This window comes from Cataglyphis hispanica, chromosome 11 (assembly GCF_021464435.1).
Source record: "Cataglyphis hispanica isolate Lineage 1 chromosome 11, ULB_Chis1_1.0, whole genome shotgun sequence".
In the NCBI taxonomy this organism is placed as follows: domain Eukaryota; kingdom Metazoa; phylum Arthropoda; class Insecta; order Hymenoptera; family Formicidae; genus Cataglyphis; species Cataglyphis hispanica.
Window position 1 is genome coordinate 6597594 of NC_065964.1, and position 26464 is coordinate 6624057.

General features: G+C 33.0%; 3 protein-coding genes across 8 annotated transcripts; 2 read left to right on the forward strand and 1 right to left on the reverse strand.

The window, feature by feature from the left end:
• The first annotated feature begins 4409 nt into the window (after window positions 1–4409).
• On the forward strand, window positions 4410–9148 carry LOC126853240 (adenosine receptor A2b-like). The gene is given in 5 exon segments (XM_050598839.1): window positions 4410–5204; window positions 6126–6337; window positions 6427–6936; window positions 7681–8007; window positions 8009–9148. Coding segments are annotated over 5 exon segments (1581 nt in total). The 5' UTR covers window positions 4410–4753; the 3' UTR covers window positions 8090–9148.
• Window positions 9149–10623: 1475 nt separating this feature from the next.
• On the forward strand, window positions 10624–11781 carry LOC126853075 (DNA replication complex GINS protein PSF2). The gene is made up of 4 exons (XM_050598487.1): window positions 10624–11064; window positions 11170–11278; window positions 11362–11523; window positions 11604–11781. The coding sequence occupies exons 1-4, from the start codon at window positions 10820–10822 to the stop codon at window positions 11646–11648; spliced, it is 561 nt and encodes a 186-aa protein (XP_050454444.1). The 5' UTR covers window positions 10624–10819; the 3' UTR covers window positions 11649–11781.
• Window positions 11782–11947: 166 nt separating this feature from the next.
• On the reverse strand, window positions 11948–26416 carry LOC126853074 (TNF receptor-associated factor 4). 6 transcript variants are annotated; one of them, XM_050598482.1, is made up of 9 exons: window positions 26287–26416; window positions 25815–25965; window positions 24314–25240; window positions 19362–19535; window positions 15124–15228; window positions 14882–15043; window positions 14406–14723; window positions 13681–13941; window positions 11948–13431 (listed from the first exon to the last, which is right to left on the reverse strand). In XM_050598482.1, the coding sequence occupies exons 4-9, from the start codon at window positions 19533–19535 to the stop codon at window positions 13078–13080; spliced, it is 1374 nt and encodes a 457-aa protein (XP_050454439.1). In that variant the 5' UTR covers window positions 24314–25240; window positions 25815–25965; window positions 26287–26416; the 3' UTR covers window positions 11948–13077. The 6 variants fall into 6 exon arrangements, with proteins under 6 accessions (XP_050454439.1, XP_050454438.1, XP_050454443.1 ...); XM_050598481.1 differs by lacking the exon at window positions 24314–25240; XM_050598486.1 differs by lacking the exon at window positions 19362–19535.
• Window positions 26417–26464: the final 48 nt, after the last annotated feature.

Consider the following 26464-nt stretch of genomic DNA (forward strand, 5'->3'; position numbering starts at 1 on the left):
CTTTGTACAATTTCTGTATAGAAAAGATAATAAGAAAATAATAAGAAGAATAATTTTTGTAGCATTCTTTTATGGAATTTAAAAAGTTTATATGTTTATTATGTATATTTATAATATATATATATATATATATATATATATATATATATATATTTATTTTTTAAATTATATATTTATATTTGATTATATATGGACCTTTTTTCTTGGGTTATATTTATATCTTGTTTACACGAAAGGAACGTATAATTATCTCTTTAACAGAAAAGATAAGAAAATGGCGTGTTATGTGTTAATTTGTACAATTTTATGTTTGCGCGGCCTGTAATAAAAGTAAAGCATGCGGCTAGGAAGCATGACACCGCGTAAACTTTGCGCATCTGTAGAGGATGGTTTTTAATTAGATTTTTTTAGATATCGCAACCGCTTTCTGACTCTCTCTCTCTCTCTCTCTCTCTCTCTCTCTCTTTTGCACGCATCTTTCCTAGTAAAACATCTTTATCACTTCTGCAATAAGTAAAGCTCGCGTTACTTTTCACACGCTTTTTGTTCTTGCTTCGTTAAACTTCTACTCATTTAAACATATTTACGGACTGTACTCATATATGTAAATTCGGATATTCTTATTTACGCGTGATATACGTTTAAATGTCATTTCAGTATTTCTATTCTCGATTCCACATCGATATGGAAAATCAAAATTAAAAATAATTAAATTAAAATTAAATGTAATCGCATAATTGAATATCTGCATACTTTAGGAACTCTAAGAAAAATAAATATGATATGATTTTGGCAACTATTGCGAGAAGCTTATACGCGATCGGAAGTACGGCACTGAATTTAAGTTCTTATCTTCCAGCGGGACGCATTAGTCGTATTAAACCTATTAGATACTTGGCAGTATATTCAAGGGTGTGTTTACATGGTCGATGTAACACGACACGACCCATTTTCGATTTAGATCGCGTTCACCGAGAGGCTGCTGCTCGTGGCGCGCGCGAGAAAAAGAGAGATGTCATTTAGTTTCGCAGCGCAATTAGAGATCCTTTATGCAATGTCAAGCGCTCTGTTATACGCCAGTTACGGACAATGAACATATAAGAATTATCACGAATGGACTCGTTCACCGTTCGTTAAAGCCACCAGCAAGGAATGGGAGTGTCCAAGTTGAACAGTTCTCCGCTTTTTTTTTAGACACCGTATGTCTAGATGATTTTGCAAATTTTATATCATACTACTGATTGTCGATGATTAATCTCGATGGTGAACAAGTGCGATTGTATTCTGTGTTTGCATGAACAGATTGTGAATAACAGAAGTTAAGCTTATTTTTTTAATCTGCATTATCTTTTTTTTAAGCATTTTTAAGAAAGACTTCAAATGAGGAAACTTTTTGTTCAGAATTAAATTTCTTATAAAATCTCAAAATCTGGCTGGAACGTTTGGGCTCATCTTATATAAGACAATATTACACATAAAATAAAAATGTTAAAAATAAAAGGGTAACAAATATCTGAGACATTATGCTTCACATTTTGATAAAAAACGTGTTGGTAATGTGACAAAATAAGAGCTCGTGAAATATTCACACATTGATATTCGCGGTTAAGAAGAGCGACGCTCGTCGCAAGCACGAGGGGTGAGGGAAAGAGAGAGGGAGAAGACATGATATTACTTTAAATACATATCTATGTGTACATACGTGTAATCGTGCGCTCGTATTGGTACGTACAAAAAACGTTTCGTTCACAAAAGAAAGAGTGACAAATGTGTCGACTAATTTATCCGGTTAGCCTTGACAGTAATTCTATCCCCATTTCCCCTCTCCTTCATCATATCGATGTCTAATAATGTTGGGCGATATCAAATGTTCGGTTCGCGTCTCATCAAGTGATATCTCGCGCTCCCGACCCATCATTACGCATGATTTGCTAATACTAATTGCGGTCGATGACCGTCGCCTTTAACTTTTTACACAGATATAATCTTAGCCCACAAGAGTCCTATGAAATCGAACGATAAACTACTTTTACAATTACTTTTACTCGACGATGCTTGAGAGATTAGACTATATTTTACATTAAGCGCGCTTCTCTCACCTCTATTGTTGATTATCAAGAAATATCGTTCACGATATCTACAAAAAGGAATTAATATAAATCTCTATATCTTTTTAATATTTGAAAATAATTTTATACATAATATAAAAAAATATATTTTTTATAAGATATATAGCTATAGTTCAATCTTTTATATGAAATGATATTTGTTGTAAGGCAGGATGGAAAGAACCGGACAAAAAATCAATTTTTTTTATCTAATTAGTAATGTTTTATTTTTTTATAAACAACCCTGTTGATTTTCCTTGTTGTTATCTTTCGCTCATACTTTTATGCAAATACAATTGCATAGTCATAAGCAAGAGTAATGACTCACGTCAGATATAGATTTTTTTTTTCTAACCAGTGCAGGTCTTATTGTACTGATTATTACAAAGAACTATCAACATACAATAGTTTACGTTTTTCTCTATCTAACCGCTGAACATGTTATTAATCTTACTACTTAATTAACAAAGGAATGATTGCGACCATTCATTTAGTATACAGATGTCTTAATCTCATCTTATTTTGATAACGCGCGTGCGAATGTAATTTACATGTAAAGTGAGACATAAGAAGCAGGATCAAATGCAACTTTATACTAATAGTTTTACACGTACATTTCTATCAAATATAATTTTTATTTCGATTATAATCAAGTTATATACATGGAATAGATTTGTCAAACATCCTTTGCACTTTCGACATTTAGAAGACAAGGATAGCATTAAAGAATATAGCTTCTAGAAGAATAAGAAATAAATATAGAAAAAAAATTGGAAAATTAATTGACACTAATACATCTGCTACAAGCGAGAAACCGATATTAATAAGTTATAAGAGAATCCATGTTAAATTTGATAAACTTATTACATCGGCCCGCAGTATATCGATATTACACGACCACGTGGTCAAATGTAACATATGGAACGCGTCAAATAAGTCTTCCCTAGCTTGACGTTTTGATAACGAAGATGGAAGGAAAAACACGAGCAAGAGAACACGGGCTAGAGATTCCACCTCCACCTCCTCGTGTTTTCTACTGTCACAAGGAACACCTCAGTCACACGCCACGGGGTTGCGAAGGCGGACGCGTTCGCTTTAGCTTTACCATTCGCGTAATGTGGAGGAAAAAACCTTGTGTATATCGAGTTAATTAATACCGTATAAAGAAAAGAAATATACATATTGACTATAATATAATAGAATTTAAATAAATATTTAGCCAATCGATCGACTCTCTTATCGAGAACTGTCAGATTTTACGCAGCAACTTTTCCCGCTCTTTCGATGATGTATATAAATGACACGAGAAGAACGCAAATTAATATTGTAACGAAGCTCGAATTGGCGATCGATTGCTGATAACGGAATTTTGGCATACACGATTTCGGGATCTGATCGGTGATAATATTTTTTAATTCGTGTCTCTTTATTCGTCTGTTTGGTGTCATACATAGTTTTTATCGCTCCGAAAATCAAGCTACCGCGGCAAATAATGTATAATAAATAACACGTGATCGATCGTGAGAAGATATGTGATGCAAAGTATGAAGACGGTTTCCTCGCTTTGCTTCGTAACGACGATGATGGTGTATCTACGAATTCGCGTGACACAAAATACAGCTCCATTAGATGTTATCGCGCGGAAATCCATCTTACGCGCTCACGTAACTCGATTTCGCTGCTCCTCCTATAAGTAAATGGACAGGAAGCACGACGTCCGTTAGCATATCACGCGAGACGAATAAGCGACCGATCGATCGCATATTCATCTTTTCTGATGCGAGTGTAGTTCACAAGAAACTATAAGGCCGAAAAAATTTGAGGATATTAATTATTAAAAATATTGAAAAAAGAGCTGCGAAAATTGACGAACACTTTATATGCAAGGAAAGATGAACCTCATATACATGTATGTATAGTGATGTCACGTGTAAATTTCATACACGAATTGATAGCGCAACATTTCGATTCTTTCGATATTTATAGAGACAGTGAGATAGAGAAAAATGAAATGTTTAGTAATCGTTGAAGAATAGTTAATTCTGGAACGAGCGCGTGAGTGATAAATTAACAGCATTTTTTTTTCTGGCATTGATGATGAAATTTATGATTTCGAACGATCTCCATCGAGTGAACTAATTTCATATTCAACAAAAAATAGAATGTACAAATCTAAACACAAAAATAGTGTGTGTATATGTTTGTAAACACGAATAAAAATTTATATATATATATATGTGTGTGTGTGTGTGTGTGTGTGTGTGTGTGTGTGTGTGTGTGTGTGTGTGTGTGTGTATGTAAAGAAAATTATAAATACACACAAAGTTACTCTTTTGACGTAGATACATACAGCGAGCTAGCTTGAGACTGCAACTGTTCGAGAGTTAAAAGAAAAGAGAGAAAGTAATAATTATTAAACATCTAAGAGATATTAAAAACTCTCTTGAAGAAGCAATGACTATTGCTTGTCTTTCTCAAAAATATCACGCTGTCATATTTATGAGTCAACATCACGATTGCACCGGTTGACTTTATATACCACGTGGTACTACAGGTATCATGCAAGATCGAAAGATATCGGGAATCGTCCGCCTGTATTCTCGGCGATCGTAAAATCATCATTTCGTTCAAAAGTAATAATTGCGATGGGATTCGCGTCGAATGCGACCGACTCGATATTTGACCTCGATTATCTGGATCATTATTCGAACCCAAGGAATGCGTCGTCGGTGGAGGCGAAACTGAACCTGCCGTACACCGTCTGCGAGATTCTAGTGGCGATCTGCGCCGTCCTCGGCAACGGCCTGGTCATCATCGTATTCGGCAAAGAACGAAAGCTACGCAGACGTACGAATTATTATATCATCTCGCTAGCGGCGGCCGATCTTCTCGTCGGTCTGTTCGCGATCCCGTTCGCCATCCTCGCCAGCATCGGTCTACCGACGAATCTACACGCCTGCCTGTTCACCGTATCGGTCCTCATCGTACTCTGCACCATCAGCATCTTTTGCTTGGTGGCGGTGTCCGTCGATCGTTACTGGGCGATACTGCATCCAATGGGATATTCGCGCACTGTACGCACCAAAACTGCCATAGGTGAGGGACCAGCTTTATTCTCTAACGTTATTAATTTGATACCTGATATCGGGCGCTCGTGTCACGAGATTAATGGCAGACGATCCGCACGTTGATCCGAGGTATCGTTCTTCCACTCCCACGAGGGACAGAAACGCGATCACGGCATAACGATTATGTAATTACGTGAATTGATTTTTTTTCTTTTTTTCTGTAAAAAAAAAAAAATTTATTTTCGAGTAATCAAGATTGTCGATATTTCGAATGATAAATTATGGCTGACAAAAAAGATTATATTTATTTATTTATAGATTAGAGTTGTATCTATTAATATATCAATCAGAGAAAAATTATTTTTGGTCTTTATTTTAAGAAACGTCAAATAAAATTAGTCCAAACTACTATAAATATACTCGAATACAATTTCTTTGATACATTTACAATGAAAGCGCGCATGTGATAAATATAATTCTGGATCGTTCTAATAATGAGAATTATGGGTTAGACATCTATGTAATAGCTTAACCGTTCAATTACAGACTTGTTTAGTTAAGGATCAGTTACAAAGGAAGCTTTAAATTAGATCTTTAGATGCGTTATTAACTAATACAGCGATGTTAATGAAAGAGACAAGAAGGCTTGATAGCCATGTAATATAGTACTCTATTATCACTTTCTAAAGTACATATTTGGATGTAAAGATACAAATATGACAAGCTAATAATTACACGAAATTGTGCGTAATTTGTGATTTGTTCCATTTCCGCTCTAAATTGCGTGACGTGACAGTCTGACGAATCTACTTGTCAAACATGAGCCGCGCGTACATCCACTCACGCGACGACTATGACGAAATGACATGTCTCGGTTCATTGATGACGAGCAATCGAAAAGAAAACCAATTAGCAAACGATTAACAGAAAAAAAAACGCTCGCTTTCAGGTATAATATGCGTATGTTGGATAGCGGGCACTTTAGTGGGGTTCCTGCCGTTGTTCGGATGGAACGCCGGCGAGACGAGCGATCACAGATGTATTTTCACGAAAGTTATGGATTACGACTACCTCGTGTTCCTATACTTCGCCACAATAATCTTTCCCGCCTTGCTAATCGCTGCGTTCTACGCTCATATATATCGGGTGATCGTAAAGCAGGTCAGTCACACAAAAGAGACTGAATGCCGACGCGGCAAACAGCGATGCAGGGAAATAGCTAAGAAGTGTAACGGGTACGACGGTTGTAGCTACAGCAAATAGTCACGGTGGACTCCAGCGGGGGTGGTGCCTTTCGCCGTCTCGGTGGTCTACGTCTCGGCGGGAGTCATCAAACTACGGGGACGATGCTGCGTGTGCTCGGCGCGGCGCGCAAAAGGGAGGTCAAGGCTACGCAGAATCTCTCGCGTATCGTTCTCTTCTTCATCGTCTGCTGGTTCCCGCTGTACACGATAAACTGCGTGAAGGCCTTCTGCCCCAAATGCGAGGTGAACGATCTCCTAATGAATTTCTGCATCATCCTCTCGCACATCAATTCGGTCGGCAATCCGCTTCTCTACGCCTATCATCTCAAGGATTTTCGCATCGCCCTCAAGAATTTCGTCTGGCGATTGCTCTTCCCGCACAGCGACGTCAAATCGAGCGTAATCAGCGTAATTTACGATCGCGGATCCCTCGTCGGTTCGCAGAGGCAGCTTCAGGCTCACCGGCTTAACGATTTCCCTCAATCAAGGAGTCAAAGATCGAGTTTGTTACGTCAGGTGCGTAAATCTGTCTATTCGATCATATATTTAGTTATATGTCAAGTGTGAAATAGGAAGAAAAATTCTTGCTTTAGCGTCCCTTATATTTTTTAAAAAAGAAAATGAAAGAGAGAGAATTTATTTTTTTTATTTTAAGCTTAAGGATATTTTAGATTTTAGATATATATTAGATAATAAAGCAGCATTGCAGAGTATTTCTCTGGCATTGTGAGTATATATGTGCGTGAAATTATTTACTTTGATTAAAAGTTAAATTATTTTTTGTATAAGTTAATGTTCTATACATTTGAAATAACATGTATGCCGCAGATACGCTAGTATTTCGCGGTTGAAACATTGTCATAACTTATAATATAGCTAAAGAATAAACAACCACAACTTAGCATAAAACGTACAACTTATTATTAATATAAAGTTATGTTTTTCCATCAAATTTAATGTACTGCATATAATTTATACTGCCTTAAAGATTATATTTTATAGTTGTAATAAATTTTTAAAAGAGAGAGAATCTTTTATTTTAATTCTTTAAGATATATCATATACACTCCAAATATTAATATACTTATACAAATAAAGTATTCATATAAAATTGAGATTAATAGCAAAAAATAAATTAAAGATACTTTACATTAATAAGGAATAGAACCAGGATAATTAAATTACATTCCACATAATATTTACCTTATTCGATTCAACTTACATTTCAATCTATAGTCTATTTTTATTTGACATTTGCAGGTAATCGACAATAAGAGGACAGGCAGCACACGTTCCGAAAGACACGTGTTATCAATGCAAGAAAAAGAGACACGTCAAAATGTTGATAGCAACATCATGAACGAAGCTACGGTCATAATTAACAATTCTGCACCGGCGAATGAGCGATTGAGCGAGGAAGAGGTGGCCAGCGAGGGTGACGCGAGCGTCCGCGAGATCTCATCCTCGATGGAACTACAAACGTATAAATCGCTATTGCCCCTCTTGCCCGCGCAGGAAGACAGAATAGAGGAAACGCCACCCGCATCGATTTTCATGATCGAGGTCGATGTGCTAAATCACGCCGCACCCCGATTATCTTCTTGTTCTAGAGAGATCTCGAGATAGAATTGATATAACAGGCGGGATAACCGTATATAGAATAATATAAGTAAACGTGAAACTATGAGATACTTGAAAGCTTTAAAAAGACAACAAAAAATAGAACATTTTTTTTTTATTTTTTATTCATTAGTCTTTTTATCAAATTATTGTCATTTTCTATTTTAATCATTGTTTCACTAGAAGTGCCATATGTTACATATGTAAGTTTACATTAAAATAAATTATGTTTAAATAAAATAATAGTGATACTCGGTCTGCATCTAAACAAAGTGATAAATGTGATACATCTATAACTTTTTTTAAATCATAGATTGTAAATAAAAAATTAAAATAAATTAGAATAGATATTTAAAAATTTGTGGAAATAATATCTTAGGATGTATTCTAGAATGTTTTGAGCATCTTAAGCAAGGATGATAATATATCGTGTGCGGAATTCACGAAGGAATGCAGAATAATAAATATACTGACAATGAGAAAAACAATATACTTAATATTGTACAAAATAAAACAATATACGTGTGATTATGATATTTATTCATGTCTACATATTCTCAAAGTAGAACTTGCACGATGTTTGTACAATATTTGCGTATTATATTGTTTGCTATAACTAGATTATCATGCAATTTCTCTTGGTTTCTTTTGCACTTTTACATTCTCTATAAAAGTATTTAATTTATAGGCACATTTGGTAAATGTGATGATATTAACATTTTTTTAAGACTTGAAATTATATTTTTATGAAAAATAATATAAATATTGAGATAAAATATTATTCTTGTTTTTGTTATTAAAAAATAATAAATTGGCAAAATATATTTTGAAATTAGAATAAATAACAATATTTGACATCAAATTTTATTTGAGAGAGAGAGAGATATAATTAAAATTTTATAAGAATAAGCAATTTAATTAAATTTTTTTGATACAGAAAAAAGTTAGTTTCAGTTCTCAGTGAGTTTTTCCTTGTCCATTAAATACGTTTGTGTTCTCAAGAGCTTTAAATACATTTTTTTAAGCAGTTTATTGTTAATGAAAATTGCGATTTAGTTAGATAGAGTTAAGTGATTAATGTTAAATAAATATAGGACAATTAATTGTATGTTTATTTGCTCTTCTTTTACTTTATATTTTTATTATTAATTTTTGTATCAAATATGTTCACCAGATCCATCTATTGGTGTGTATGCTCAGCAGGATCTCTGTGAGAACGATTCTAATATGATAAGTCGTATCCATTAAATTTTAATCATCATCTATATCAATAATGTATGTATGCGAGATCCTAATACATATATAGGCACATTGTGTATTGCAAAGTTGTAAATAAAATCGATGTTATAAAATCTTTATATGTGTAATATGGTGATATTTATTGTTACATCCCGAATTCCCATAATTTATTCATATAATTATTTTTCGCGGTGAAAATGCGAGATATAATAATAATATATATTATTCATTGCTCCCAATAATGATTCGTTCCATTTTCTTAGCGAGGTGAACGTAAGAATGAGAATATCTATGTTACGTTCACCATATGATTATTGATAAAATATATTAGGAAAATATATTTCGCAAAGAGACGTGTTAGAAGTCATACCAAATGACGATATTAATTTTAATGTCTTTAAATATCCTCGAAAATTCGTGTTTGAGTTTGCAGGAGAATGTATTTTGCGAAGAGATCGCGCGGTAATGGCATTCACGAGCGGTAATGTGTCTTAAAGCGCTCGAAAATTCCTTTCTGAATTACCAGGAGAATATATTTTGCGAAGAGGTATGCGCTATTCGGCGCAGGAGGTGGTGAGAAAGGGCATGGTCGATAGCTAATACATACATAAAGTACTCCACGCTGATTGGTTGAGATCGGCCATTATAAAAAAGGTGTATTCTATTGATCCATGATCCGACCAATCAGCGTGAAGTATTTTAGGTACATATTAGCCATCGATCACACCTTCCTACGAATCCTGTCCCCACCTCTTGCGCCGAATAGCGCATACCTCTTTGCGAAATATATTCTCCTGTTAACTCCTGGTAATTCAGAAATGAATTTTCGAGCACTTTAAGACACGTTACCACTTGTGTAAACTACATTACCGCGCGACCTCTTCGCAAAATATGTTTTCCTGTTAACTCAGACGAATTTTCGAAGATATTTGAGGATATAAAATTATTACTATTAGCATACCTCTTTGCGAAATATAATCTCCTGGTAATTCAGAAATGAATTTTCGAGCGTTTTAAGACACATTACACTCTCTTGAACTGCATTGTTATGTGACCTCTTCGCAAAATATATTCTCCTATTAACTCATTGTCAGATGAATTTTCGAGCGTATTAGAAGGTATTACTGATAGTGAACTGCATATTGCATTATCTCTTTAAAAATATATATATTCTCCTAATATCTCATTTATATTCATATTGTGAACGTAACATATATCGTACGTTCACCTCGATAGAGATAAATAAAAAGAAAAAAAAGGAATAAATAAATAAAAAATAAATAAATAAGGAAATAAAATTAATAAGAAAAATACATAAGAAATAAGGAAATAAATAAAATAAATAAAATTTTAGGTAAAGATTTTCTGCGCAGACGCTCGATGCCATGTAAAAGCACTTTTATGGAGGGAAATCCATGAAGAAAGGAGTTCAAAACAATTCAGTAGGTTAGAATCGAGCGGAAATATTGGAAAACGTCAAACGAAATGTTCTAAACAACAGAAAGATGACACTTAAAGTGAATTAAAGTTTTAATGAAATATGGATTCAAGTAACACAGAGTTCCTTGGCGAGAAGCAGCTGGTAAACATAGTGCCGAATTTTAATTTGGATATGATTTATCTGATCTCTGGTTCAGTTGGACCGTTTCGCGCCGGTTTGCCTGTCAAAGTGCCAATTTGGCTCGCCGTATGTCTCAAGCAGAAACAAAAGTGTCGTATAATTAGCCAAGAATGGATGGATATCGAAAGTCTAAATGAGAGAAAGGAGATGGAAAAGATGTCCAAGTATGTGAATAATTCTTTAAAATTCGTTGCTCATTGATGTCAAAGTCTCCTGGTGATCAAAACAGTATTTCGACTCATTTATCTATAACAAATTTTGTTCTTTAGGTTGTTTACGGAGATGCCAAGCAATCATTATATAGACGAGAGTCAAATCTTATTAAATGTGGCAAACGACGATATACCTGATGCAGATCGTATAAGGATATCTGTAAAGGTAGAAAAAGTTGACTAAATACAATATGCATCTGCACAGAGAATAAAAATTTAGATAAAACATCAGAATTTGCATTGTTATAGGATATATGGGATACAAGAATGTCTAAATTACGGACATCTGTTGATGCTTTTGTGAAGAGCGAAGGGGTGCATGCAAGACTGGATCATCTTACTGCGATGGAAATTAATAGTATACGTCCATTACTGCCACATGCATTAGATCAAATGTTACGGATACAATCTGTAAATATAGATTTTTTATGATGATAATTGTATTATAATATTGTCACTTCAAATAATAATTTAGTTTTTATTTTTTGTAGGCAAATACAGGAGAAACTAATTCTCAATACAGTGGAAGTATGTAACAGGAGAAAATAAATATGAAATTATTTATATAGTAATGCTATTATTATATTATCAGTAGAAATGAATATTTTTAGAATTTTTACACTTTATTAATTTTACAATTAAAATATCATTACTTAAAAAAAAATCTTATTTATTTTCTACATTTTATCATGGCATGAAAAATTCTCTTAAAATATATACTATTTGATATTTAAAATCAGTCATACATTCTTCTCTTGGATCTTTCATATACAATGTATATACATACATTGGATTTACACACAGCACAAAAAATAAGAAAATATTTTACATATAATTAATATATAACAAATTTATTAATCGATTTTAACTTTTAAATTGTTACATATGTTTACTATAGCATATCTCGATCACATTTCTCATTATCACTATGTATAAAAAGTGCATATTTACATTGGTCAATTTGTCTCAATTAATTCATTGTCCATTACTGTATGGCATTCCACACTTATATTTACACTTTTTAAGCTTATAATACATACAAAATTTCTTAATAATCTTTGATTTTTATTCCCTAAGAATAAACTTTCAGTCGCGATTATAAGGCCACTAAAAAAATCGAAGATTTTCGCTCACTCATTAGATATTTTCAAAAAAGATATAATCTTATAAATATGAATGACAGATCATTAGGAAGATAGCAAATAATCACAAGCTATCGTAGAATAATGATAAAGCTAATAATGTATATTAACCTTTCGTCTACGGATGCCAGGTTACTTATGTGATCTATATTTTTAAAATGTTTTAAGAAATTTGTACAAAAAAGTTAAATATATTTATGGAAATAAATATTTTGTGTGCATTGTTCAAAAATATCAATTCTTATTTTTTAAATGATTCTTTTTGTTTTGTCATGTACAAGTATAGTGTGTATGTATATAAATGTATATGTATATATATAAAATTTTAATCTGGGATGTGTGCAAATGAAATTTCGTTATAAATCAAAATAGACCCAGCCTCCACCGTGCACTCGGCTTTCCCGCTCGTATTCACTCTATCCGAGGGTTAATATTCAGTATGCTTAAATTATACACCACAGAAAATAATTATACGGTAATAAATTTAAAAATAAAAGAAAAAGTCATGAAACTGAAAAAGTAAATACGTTTTGATGCATCGTGTTTGGCAGTGTCAATAAGTTATTAATTCTACAATTATATCAGCAATACTTGTAATAATGTCTAAACAAACGAAACAAAATTGTCATGACGTAGATAGACGACACAATTCTCGCCTATATTTGCGTTTTCACTCGGGGTTTCACAGTTTGCATTATTGCCACATAATTTAAAATAGTATAAGTACTGTATGCCTTGTTCAAGCGAGTACTCGGAAATATCACATTAAAGTTCGTAACCATAAACGTAATGCTTTAGTCGAATCATCGTGTTGACGCATTTTTTAAACCGCTACGATTTTACTAGGATCCACTTTAACTCGAATAAACATGGTGTCATCTTTGACGAAGTGTCGCTTCTTCACCATCTCATGGGACACGAACCTTGGGAAGCCGAAACCGAGAGAATCTGGTTCGCGACTTGGCCGTTGAAAGTTCTTCCACGTCGGATCAGGTATGAAACTTTCTACGATGTTGCAAGCCTTCTCCGCAATGACTGTCTGATCAAACATCGTAAACGATACGCTGTGCGAGAACGGCCATCGTAGAAGTGCGTCATATTCGCCAGGCAGGATTTTTATATATATCGAGATGTGGCTGCCTTCTCCGGTTCCATTTCCATTTAAAAAAATCGAAGCCTGTGTAATAGAAAAGTTCTTTTAGTAAACTGATACTCGATATATTTTGTAATTTTCTATTTTCATTGTCAGCTATAAAACAAACGCGCGATTATTAATTCTAATATAAACGCGCAAAAAACATTTATTAAGACTAAAAAAAATTCACAATAGATAAATTAAAATCTCTATGTTATTTAAAGAATTTTAAAGATTTCAAATAATGGAAAATCGAATATATAATGATTGTTTATATAATATTCGACATACTTGCAATTTATATCCGTATTGACTAGTATAAAAAGGTGGACTAACAAGCTCCATTCCTTCCTTCGCTTTCGCTTCTGACATCTTTGTGGCATAGTCGGTAATCTTCCATATAAGTGTGCCCGTATAATTCAATGATAGTTTGCTGATCGCTGACTTTAGACTGGTTATTTGATGTTGCTGCTTCGTTACGAGACTACACATGAGACTTAGATGCATTTTTGCGGATTCTTCTAGATGTTTATCAAGCGAAAATCTATTTCCCTATAAAACAAAATTTTTAATATTAATATATATTTAATCATATTTTAACTACAAACTAACAATTAATAATTGATAATTATTTTTTAATTCATAATATCTGATTAACATTTATTAATTGATTGTATAAATCGCAATTATATGTATACAGCGCTTCTTTTATTCGATTCTTTTTGTTATAATTAAAAATTTAAAAACAATTGATTAATGCCGCAGATTAATTCAATGATTAAAAATTTTAATTATATGTTATAATTATTAATTAATTTTTAATCATAATTATTAATCAATAAATTTATGAAACTTTAGTCCATCTCTGATACATATGATTATGTAAAAAGATAAATTAATCTTTTATTCTAAATACGTAATATTTTATTTTGCAGAAATAAACCCGTTTCAATTTATTTTGATTTACTTATCTTTTATAGAGCGGATATAAGCTATAACATGAGAAAAAATAGTACCTTGAAGCGACAACCAGCGTCCTTGAATGTACAGGAAAGTAGATGTGTGGTGCAATGATCCTTTAAGTGAACTTCGAGATCCTCTCGAGGAAGCACTGCGGTTTCACAACGATGAGGGCATGCAACAGGGAATCGACCGCATTTCGTGTGATGAGCGCCGAGCGTATCGAAAACGAATTCTTTGTTACAGTAACGACAGGCGACCAATCTTTTGGCACATTCTCCTAACTTGTGCTGTCCGAGGTGTCGCCTTTGCACCTTCATTCCGCACTTGTTTTCACAATACAGAGGCTCATAGCCACATGTTCCCGTGTGTTTCTGCAAATATTTTATTTTTTAAAGACTGAAACTAATGATTTTTTAAGGCAAGAGTAACAGTTTTTAAAAAAGTTACTGAATGGAACATTCATATTTCACATAAAAATGATTAAAATAAATTAGTAGAAAATTAATAATAGTCGATAAAATTATTGTACCTCTAAAGTATGTCCAGTAAACTCTTTGGCACAAAAGTCGCAACGAGCCCTACGCTGGGCGCAGGTATATTTCAGATGGTCTTCCATAAGTACACGAGGAATCATCGCTCCACATTTATTGCCACATGGAACCGCATCATGTTTACATGTATTCAAGTGCGCCTGATAAAAGCGAGATTTGATATACGTCTCTCTGTCAAGATTTTTTTTCTAATATCAAATTCTGTTTTGAATAATCTTACCTTCAGCTTCCTTAATTCATCCGACCATTTGCAGCCATCCTTGTGATGTATGCAGTATACGACTGAACCCATTATTGCCTTTTCGGCCTCCGTGTCTTGGAAGGTCTAAAAAAGACCAGAACGATGAAAGATATTATTTGCTTTTGCTTCTTTATCCTTTGTCAAAATCTTAAAACTATCATAATCGGAATTACAAACACTAGATTATCAACTGATTGAAATTTGTAAAATTAAGTGCATAACTTTATTGTCTTGCGTATTCGTATAAACTGCTGTAAATCATACCTTATTATAAATTATCATAAACTATATATTGTCCATATTTAATGATTTAAAAATGATATCAAATTAAATTGTTTGAATTTGAGACTCGAATATTTTTTTACTTTAAACCGTTCAAATCGACATTCAATTCGTTCGAATCTATGTCTGATTTAATTGTCAATAACTATTTCCGGACACGTCATTACATAGTTCATCTATTCTTCAAAATAACAAAGCACTGTGGGAGATGCAGCCGCATGCTGAGAACCACGTGGGTGGTGCGCAATCTAAGAATACTTTGTATCTATTGTCGCGACATCATCTATTGACTTAATCGGTTGCTACTATTTCATAATTATTCTAATGGCACAATAATATATTAATATTAATATTTAATTATTAATATATGTTACGAATTTATGCATTTTCATATTTCTCCCGTATTCGACCTATTCGACTAACTTGTTTCCTTGAAATTGGTCAGGAGAGGAAATCATGAGACTAACATTTATATACCGTCGTACACAAATGCATCCGGCTTATAATACATGTGCGAGCACGTTCGGAGATGCTCGCAAGCAGAAACTTGCACGACCGGCAAGGTCGAGGAACTTAACGCAACCAGCTAGTCGTTAGCGGCGAGATATAAATAACAGAAAAGAAATGAGAAAGAGACGAACCTGTCTTCTTCCTCCAGATTGCTTTCGAAAAAAGAGTCGAAATATATAAAGATAAGGAAATCTATATACACATATACACATACACACACATACAAAAGATCATGATAGAGTCATTAATAATAATAATTAGTAGATTCAGAAATTTCTTCTAAATTACATAATCCTTTTTTTTTTTGAATAAAAAGAAACTTTTCAAGTTACGATAGATTCCTGGTGTTAGAAGAGCTAGCCAATATGACAAACAGGCATATTACGGTAAAATAACAGACGATAACAATCGATCTTCATACGTTCCACTTATTCTTTGCACCTTGCAGCATGTTGAATGTTCAATCTTTAACGCTCAATAATGTTGTCAACGGTCGACGTGATTTTTTTTTTTTTTTTTAACTTTGACGAATCAAATATAATTCTGTAGCTAACTCTATACTAAGACAGATAAATATTGTTATAATATTAACGATTAAGTTCATATTGCTTTTTCAGTTTGCGTAATATACGACATTATTTCATATTATGCAGTTTTAAGTTTTACATCAGAGAAATTCGAGTATTGATAGCCATGTGTATTGATTATTTATCAATACTCTTTGATTATTTATCGAAATATCATAATACGGCTCGATTTGGTGCAAACGTCTATAAATTATAATAGGTATAATCTTCTCTTTTCCTCGTTAAGACTTGAAGACAGGATATTCCAACGAATTCTGCTATTGCGAATTCGCGCTCTATCCGGACATTCTCTTTTCGAATTTTAACGTTTGACCTTGACAAATAGTTGAAAATTAACATACGACGCGACGAGAGTGTGCGTTGATCCCACCGCCTCCTCCTTCTCGAAAACATGAATCTATTCGAATAATATCATAGCAACAAAGACGAATTATTATAACCATTCAAAGTGTGTTAAAAAAGATTATGAAAAAAAAAAAATATATATATATACATATATATATGCTATAGCATATATTTTCTTTTCAGAGAAAATATTTAAGAAACAAATATTATTTAAAAACTTTTTTCCTGATTATAATTCTATCAAAATTATTTTTTTTTTCCACATTTATGAGTTTCGTTTTTTTTTTAAATTATATATCTAAATAACTTTCAATATTTAATTTTCTTTTAATATTTAATTCTTTTAATATTTAATTTCAGGAAAATATAGCGACATTGAAGAATTTTTAAATGAATAATTGAATAATTGAAATAAATTATATAATAATAAATAATTATGAAAATGTCTTGGTTTCCCATTAAAAAAAAAATAAATAAATTCTCTCTTTCTCTCTAAGGAAAAGTTCTTTATATATCCACCACACGTTCGTGGAAAAATTTACGAGATGATTCTTATTCTGATATTAGTTTACGAGAATATTCTTATTCTTATTTTTCCGAAAAATATGTAAATGTGTAAATTGAGTACATAGAAAAGATACGTCCATACGAAAGATAACAACTGTGTCCATGTCGTTTCAACGACAAAAATTCTGAGATAAAATGCATATGTTTATTTAGTATTGAACGCGGAACGAACGAATCAAGTTGCCGCATTATCTCCCTTCGTAGCGGATTGCCGCAGAGCGTAACGTTCTCGTTCACGAACGGCACCGAGCATGGAAAACTTTATGTCATGGAATGCGCGACGATGGAACAATGCATGATGAAGAAAAAAAAAAACGCACGTACATAGAGCCGCGCCGCTTCCGGCGCGTAGCCCAGCCGGAGAATGTTATCGTGGGAAAAGAGAGAAAGAGAAAGAGAGAGGAGCAAAGAAGCCGAGTTTTTATATTACACATAATAATTACTTGCACACTCGTAACCATTTTGAGTTTATTCTCTCGCATTCTCGGATAGCGCAAATAACAGAGGAACCATAGAAGGTCACGCGTGACTCGCTCTTACTTGGACTCGAAATTCGCATGTGCAGTTGAATAAAATATACATATATAATTCCGAGCCGATATAGCAGGTATGATACATTGATTTGGAAATCCTCCAAAAATAGTTGGGATGAAATAAATGAGACTTTTTTTCTCTTTATTTTCGCTAAACTTCTTAATAATTTTATTATAAATTTGTTTATTTACATTATTCATTTTTATGTGTCAATAAAAAGAGTGCTTCGATTAAGCTTGAAAAAATTTTGAGAGAGCTGTTCTCAATGAAAATTTATACATTTTTTAATTAATGTCGTTTTCTTTCAGAGAAAGTAGCTATTTTAAGAATTATGACTTTGGCTTTGATGTAGACATCATGCTGCTGATATGGAGAAAATCAAAATGTCAAAAATGTCATCTAAATATTTGAGAAGAAAAAAAAAATAGAAAAAAATATTATTGCATTAAAATCAATTATTTATTCATTTTTTTTTTATACGAAAAAAACTTAGAATGCAAAATTCAAACTTCAAAAAACTATATATATTTTATTAATGCAGTATTTGTTAATATCACTTAACTTCGATAATTTAATTACTTCATTATTGTTTCTTTCACACAATTCGGAATTAGAAAATTGTTAACCGAAGTACATTCGCATCATACGATCAAACATATCAATTGTCGATTCGTATCGGCGAAATGATAATAGAAGCACGTGCGAATCGGGGAAGAGCTGCGCAATAAGAGAGAAGTCGAATGACTTCGGAAGCGGTCGAGGCCATCTGTTACGCTCGGTTCCCACGCTTCCGCTGCCGTCGACTAGCCTTACAGCTAACATTTTATTCCAGTGAGACGGCACCGGACATGCTCGCGCACGAAATTCCACGAATCATATGGACGCGAGGAAGGGCCAAGTGCCAAGTGTCTTGTCGCGTTCGCAGTATCTAGCGACATATTGAAATGCGTCGACTGTCAAGACGAACCGTTTGCATGCGGAATGCTTGCGCATGCATCTCAGAATCAACAGTTTTTCTCAAAGGGATCGTGATAAGCTTATTCCCGTTGAAAATCATGTCGATATCGAGATCACTGTTTTCGATGCTTTAAACATTTCGTTTTTTTTTTTCGTTCGCGACTTGCTATTGACATTAGGATGACGATCGGGGAAACGGAATTTTATATAACGGAATAACGGACGAATGTTACGTATGATTATTATTATTATGACATCCTGATTATGCAGTGTGTTACGTATAGAGATAAATCAGCTATTTCGAATTATATAAGAAAACGAAAATATGAATTAGATATTATTCGGTTAAAAATACCACAGCTTTGCATTGAAAGATTAATTAAATTAAAGATGAAGAAAAATGGCAAGAAAGAGAGAAAAACAAATGTATCTAACCTCGTCAGTAATTATAGGCGTTTTGTCCATCGTATCGTTGATTGGGCTGGGCGGTGTTGTGGGGCTAGCACTGGGACTTACGTGAAAACCCTTGGATTCTTTCACGGGTCTTTGGGGTGACACCCTCGCTGGGAAACTCAGAGTTTTGGTCCACTGCGAAAGACCGCGCACCATCTTCAAAGTTAAATGCACTAAATGTCACTCACGTAAAAGTAAAAACCGAGATGTCTCGATTCACATATATATATATATATATATATATATATATATATATATATATATATATATATATATGAATTTGTGGGCTAGGAGAGGCAGATTCGTTCCTTCTTCTTATCACGTTTTGTTTACAAATTCGAATATCTTTTTTCGCAATCCCATAAAAGTTTTGTAATTTTTTTTAGAAGCCGCTTCGAGCACTATCTTATAATCCGAGCCAATTTTTCGCATCCGTGATAATTGAAACGGCCGAATTATATGACATCCGATCATCGAAGAATCTGACAAATCGTACTTTAAATCAGAAGCACCTCCCGAGAGATTGATACGCAAGCTGCGACAGGCTGCGACTAGTTCTGCAGTTCCTCTGGACCGAGCATCATGGTGTCGATGGGAACGATGACGATGATAGTAGTGGTGGTGGTTATACCGATGGTGGAGGAGGAAGAGGAAGAGATGGCGAAGAAGGAGAAAAAGGGGAAAGAATCGGTCGCGAGCCATGAGAGCCATTGGAACGACCGGGAGAAACTCCGTGAGGTAAAGAATGGTCCGCAACGTGACACGAATGTAATTTTCCAAGTTTTTCATTATACTTATTATATCTCGCAATCAGATGTTATACTGCATAACTCAATAAAATTTTTGACGATCCAGAAAAAAAAAAAAAACAGGATATCATGAAATGAAACCGATTACGTTCAAGCGATTTATTTTATAAATTAAAATTTAATGCAATTCACAGATACATATTCGCACAGTGTTAATATTGAAATGTCAATTTTAATTTAATCCAATTTAATTTAACTTATTTTATTTTTTTGTATTTTAATTTATTTCTTTAGGATTAAAGATGTAAAAAGATAAAGAAATAGTTAAGATTAAAATATTGTTAAATCTAATCTTTAGACTATAATCTTCTCTCGCAAGAATAGACTTTCGTTTTAGAATAAGATAACTAGATAACTGAGAAGATAGTATCGATAAAAGAAAGACAGATTATTAATGAAAAAATATATGCATGTAAAATAATTTTTTTTCTTAAAAAAAAAAAAAAAAACAATTTAGACGAACAATTTGGACTCTGCAAAGCGTGCTTATTAATTCCGTCTCACGATTTAATTAGACGCTGCTGTAAACTTTGTTGCGAAACTAAGGAATGTTGAAATATCTATATATAAAATTTGCATGATTTTCACGATTTGCAATGATTTTCTATGATTGATGAAGAAACTAATCAGTTCGTAAAAGCATATATATATACGAAGAAATGGGAAGGGTGTGATAAAATTCGATTTCGTCTCTCGTCTCGGTACGTCTTTTTTGGAGAAAAGAAAAAAATTTATCGACGATCCGATCAAGAAAAGAGGGACACGTGTTGCCAAGTGCAAGTTTGTAGAGTAGTATACGGGAGAAGGGAGAATAACGACATTGCTGGAACTACATATATGCCGCGATATATACCCGTGCATTCAACTGTGCGCAGACCAGAGATCTAACCACGGCCTTCTTCGACCTTCCCCCCACCGATTATTGGCTACAGGATGTCTCTCGAATTGGCTCTCTTGGCCGGTGACCGGCCACACTATTTCAAATCTTGATATATTCCAATAGTCGCAAAAACGATTTATCGCGTATCGTGTCATGCCTCGAAGCCGAATCGTTGAATAAGCGAATAAATATCTAGATATATTAATCACTTATTGAATGCTCACTATCGCCGCTCATTAAATCACTTCAGCTTTAAACTGTAATAGATGTTTTTGCAATTTCTTCTGTATATATCTTTAATATTTTTGATTGTTTACCCTTCCATTGATCTCAAGTTTTTTATTGAGGATTTAATAGTTTTAAATTTCTTAATACAAAAAAAAAATGAATATGTATTTTTATATATTAAAGATTAGGAGAAGAAACGTAAAAAAATGGAGGTGCTTTTTATATTCAAAATTATGATAGTTGATAAAAATGAGAGAAATATAAAAATGTATATAAATTTATAAAAAAATGTAAATGCAGAAATAAATTATTTAAATTAATAATTAATAACGTAGAAGTATTCCATCTTGTTGTGCACGCTTCAACTTTAAATATGTATAGTGAAATTCCTTTTAAGATTTATTTAACAATATTAGTCAATCGATCATTCATCGATGCGTCTGTACTTTGCGTCGCATGCATCTGCCCTCAATCGCGAAGCTAAAGGTGGCATATGAAGTTGCCATATGCGCGAGCAATCTCCGTCTCCGAGATTTTCCACGCGATCGGATAAATTTTCTTTTCAAGAAGTAGGGATTTTCGTCGAGTCCACACACGTTCTACATTTACAGCACAGACGGAGCGCTGTTGAAGGGACAAAGGAGGGTTTTTCGAAGCGTGCTGGCGACGATACAAGGAGCACCTGGCAAGATGATGGGAGGGATCGAGCGTATATGCGGAGGAAGGATAGGACGGAACACTGTTCGGAGAATAATATTGGGAAGTGTGCAGCTGTCACATACAGCAGCTGCAAACTTTTCTCTCTTTCTCTCTCTCTCTCTCTTCCGTTCCCATCCTCCTTTGCCTTTCTTTTTCCCTTTCCTCTCTCTCTCTTCCTCACCATTTCTCTCTTCATTTATCTATCTCTCCGTCTTTTTCTCTCGTTAATCGGCAACCTTTCTTTTGTGTCTTCTGCTTCACAATTGTGCACTATCTAATTTCTGTCTGGCATATTGATTCCTTTACAAATTTTTAGTACTTAATCATAGTAAATTTTGCATAATATAAATTAGAATTTCGTTAATATATATGTGAAAAATTTGATTTATCTTTTTATATTTCTTTTTCAAATTTGTTAATAATTATTGCACTGTGCGATTTTCTGTAAGAATTAATGTAAATATAAAAAAAATAAATAATTTTTAAATTCATCAGAAAAATATTCTCAGGTTTTGAGCAGACATTTAAAAGAAAACAAAATAATCTACAAAATTTTTATGTATTTGATAATTTATAACTTTGATAATATATAACTAATATATTTTAATATATAACTTAGATATAATAATTTCTAAATTTTAATTATGTAATATCTCTTTAAGAAATCAATTACTATTGCCATCATTGTAAAAAAAAGCATCCTTGTTTTTTTCCAAGGCAAAGTCTGCATTTGTGTTCGTATCAGCTGCCTCTTACATGTATTTGTTATACATATAAAACCTTGAATTTCCTGCCCTGCTCTACATCTGCTCTTTTAACACATTTGGTCATTCGATATATGTACTTAAATATAATAGCCCAGAAAAACACAAAGCGATATTATTTTTATCATTTTTTTTTCTATATTATTTTCTTCATATATTACTCGCAATATTATATATATTCTTCATATATTACTCGCAAATTCATAATATTTTATTAACGTAATGGCAGATCTTGTTCTTATTTCAATGTATATTAATCAAACTAATTTTTTGGGTCAATTGATAATTACTTAAATACAAATACAAAACAATAACACATATAATCAATTTATTTAAGAAAGAGAAGATAGTTGTCTCTTGTTTTTATCATCTCTAAGAAATATATAACGTGCAATAGATTTTAGATAGAAAATAATTTTATCTTCTTTCGAGTAAAGCAAAGAATTGATAAACTAATGTTTCGCTTTGTATTTGGACTTCTGCGGTCACTTTGCGATTACTTATGCTTGTGTAATCGACGTAAGTATAGTTAGTGTGGAAGCGCAATGAAAGACTGGTGTCGCAAAGTGACTAAGTGAAAGGAGAGTTTCGCAGCACTTTGAATACTAGATAGTGAATACAAGTGTTGGATTCCTCACGGTAATGTCAAAAAAAGAGAGAGAGAAAGAAAAAGATTCGATATATTATCCATTTATTTTAGATTTTGAATTGAATATTTTTTTTCAGTTCACGTATTCTATGTTGTAATTAATAGTGACTATATGTATGAGAGAATGACTATATAAGATGAGAGAAAATAATACTAAGTATAAGAAAATATCAATGTTATATCAGTAATTTTAAGATAAATGATAATTTTGCACACGAAGCGTATTGTATAAACTATTAACTTTATTATTTTTTTTTCTTATTTTCCGATTACATTTAAGATTGTTAATTATTAACCAACCACTTGTGAAGCCCCAAAAAAATTAAAACTGCTATGCCGAAAACGCAGCTGTCAGCTGTTCTAAAAAGCACCAGGCCAGACAGCAGCAGCTGCGTTGAACCACAGCATATTGCCGCCCAATTTGATCGGTACGAAATGATCATTCGCTTTCATTATAATACACACCACGTGCATATATGTACTATCGAACGCATAAACGATACCTGTGTGTTTTGGGCAGGGACAATGTTTTTCGAAATAACCCATAGCTTTTTTGATTGATTGACATTTTCAATTGATTAATTTTTTTTTTTTTTCAATTAATCAATAATTGATTTTTTTAATTCAACATAGCCAAATTAATTTTTTAAATAAATTATTATTAGCTGTAACCCAATATAATATTATATATAAATATTAATGTATGGGAAATTATTTCTATGCACGCTACGTATAGTTGATACAGATAAGGGAATGTAAAAGATAAAATCAATTTTTAAAGGGAAAGAGAGAGATAAAGAGAGAGAGAATAAATAATTATTTTCCAGATACCATTTGTTAATTGATGTAATTTTATATGTTTCCCCTACACACAAAATTGTCAAATAATTGCAGCGAGAGCTTACCGTTTGAGATATCCGGTTGACATCATAAATCGGCGTTGATACATTCGGTTGACTGCATCAAGAAACCAAAAGCAGGCATGCTGGACGAGGAACGATCCTCTTTAATAATGTCCAATGTTGACAAATCGCATTTATTATATGTTGCAAATCGACAAGCGCTATCATAGATCTTTCGCGAAATTTTAGTTGTTGATATAAATATCACGAATTTGTTCTCATTTCAATCACGTTTGATTAAAAATAACGTTTATCTTTAAATTTTTAAATCGTTTTCTAAATTTACGTTAAAAATCTTTTTTAAAGTCTTTATTCTAATTTTATCTCTCCAACTTGTGTGTATCTTTGAAACTTTTTGCACTAATAATTATAAGAGATATTTGTAAAATTGGTGTAATCGTAAAATATATTTCGCCCTTTCAGATAGTAGAAGCGGAAGATTCAATACCACGTGACTGTTACATTGAGAATATTTTTACGAAATGCTCGCGAACATTGCAAACATTTCCGAGAGTATCCCGAGGCATTTGCGGGGCAATGATATCGCCGATGCTCCTCCCGTTTAGAGTTCGTCGAACTTAGTCTGTATCGCGTATGGGCGGATGGATCTCTTTCTTCGGCGTCTTCTACGATATTCAAACGCTTATCAAAACTGCGAAGTCAACTCGATTCACGACCGTAGTCAACGACAGCGTAACGTTGACTGCACGACCGCGGGCGGTCGTGGTCGTATTTACCGGATGGACACAAGTATGTGGTGAAAGATCATGGCCTCACTATACGTGTGCTATGTAGGCGAACTAAAGTCCCTTAGAATATTATGCTTAACAGCAGAGCATACACGGCTGTGACGCATGTACGCCGTGTGTAGTTGGTTAAGAAGGCAGGTGGCGGTAGACAGGTGAACGTGTTGGCGGAACATAGGAAGTGCTGAGAAATGCCAGAGATAGAGAAGCGATATAAAAGCTAGCATGGAATGTGTGTAATAATGACTCAATAACATTACGGAAAGTAAAAGAATGAAAATTTGTCAAATATTTAGAAATATAGAATTATGAAAAAAATTGCACGTGACATAAAAATGCATACTCTCGTCCCAAATAATACTTAAAAAAAAAAAAGAGAACTTCCAAGCAAAAAAAGAGCGGTTATTACGACGTATATATCAATACTGCTCATAAAACACATATTATTAAAATATAGAAAAGAATTAAATATTATATAGTGATCTATTTGTAAAATCCATTTTTTCAAGAATTCGAAAAATTAATCTAGCTTTTAACTAAATTTAATTACATTTAATCCGCTGAAAGCAAAAATATTTTTATTTATATACCTATCGGCATTTCAATTAAAAAAGATCGGCTTTAGTGAGAAGTTTTTATTAATTATTGCCGTTTAAGAATTATAAAAAATAATCAAGAAACATGTTCATATGTCAAAAATTATGCACAGAAAATAACACAAACTGTATATTATACTATTTAATTGAGATATATCTTACCATTATTGATGCAGTAGAATTTCTTTAGATGTCTTCCTTAATTTTAATAGCCCATCACACGTACTTTCACGAACATTAATATTCCGACCCGTATAAGTCATGATATAGGCAGATTACGTGACGGATGACGGCAGGCGCAGAAAACAATTTCCTGTGTACAATAATATGAAACTATATATCGATATGATATATGAAATTTTATATTATATAAAAAACATCACGTATTTGAAAACATTACATGTTTAAAATATTGTAATAACATTATGGCAATGTAATTTCTTGCTTATTGTTATTATTATTGTTATTGTGTTATAAATGTGTATATGCAATGTTTATATTTTAAGCTCTCTAAAAGTGACAATTATAAATATAATAGAGGATTTAATATATTTTATGCAACAGTTAAATGTTCAATCTATATATTTTATACGAGCAATGTGCAATATTTCATGTCGTGCTCCTAAGAACATACCACATTTTCACTTTACAATTGATCCGTGATCCTTCCTAATCGCTTGACAAGGAAAGAAACATAATATAAATAAATACATGAAGCATGCAGTTGCTGAACTGTTGAATTATCCGTGCGGAGTGCGGAGAGATACATGAACATAATATAAATATAGATGGAGATCTCTTTCTACGAAAGA

Bases quoted from the DNA above. Each gene is read 5' to 3' on its own strand.
- LOC126853075 (XM_050598487.1), top strand. From the start codon at position 10,820: ATGGATTCAAGTAACACAGAGTTCCTTGGCGAGAAGCAGCTGGTAAAC. The intron at 11,279-11,361 runs GTAGAAAAAGTT...GCATTGTTATAG, and splicing joins GTATAAGGATATCTGTAAAG to GATATATGGGATACAAGAAT. The intron at 11,524-11,603 runs GTAAATATAGAT...TATTTTTTGTAG, and splicing joins AAATGTTACGGATACAATCT to GCAAATACAGGAGAAACTAA.
- LOC126853074 (XM_050598481.1), bottom strand. The intron at 15,229-19,361 runs GTTAGATACATT...GGTCTTTTTTAG, and splicing joins CGCCTATAATTACTGACGAG to ACCTTCCAAGACACGGAGGC. The intron at 15,044-15,123 runs GTAAGATTATTC...CGCTTTTATCAG, and splicing joins ATGAATTAAGGAAGCTGAAG to GCGCACTTGAATACATGTAA.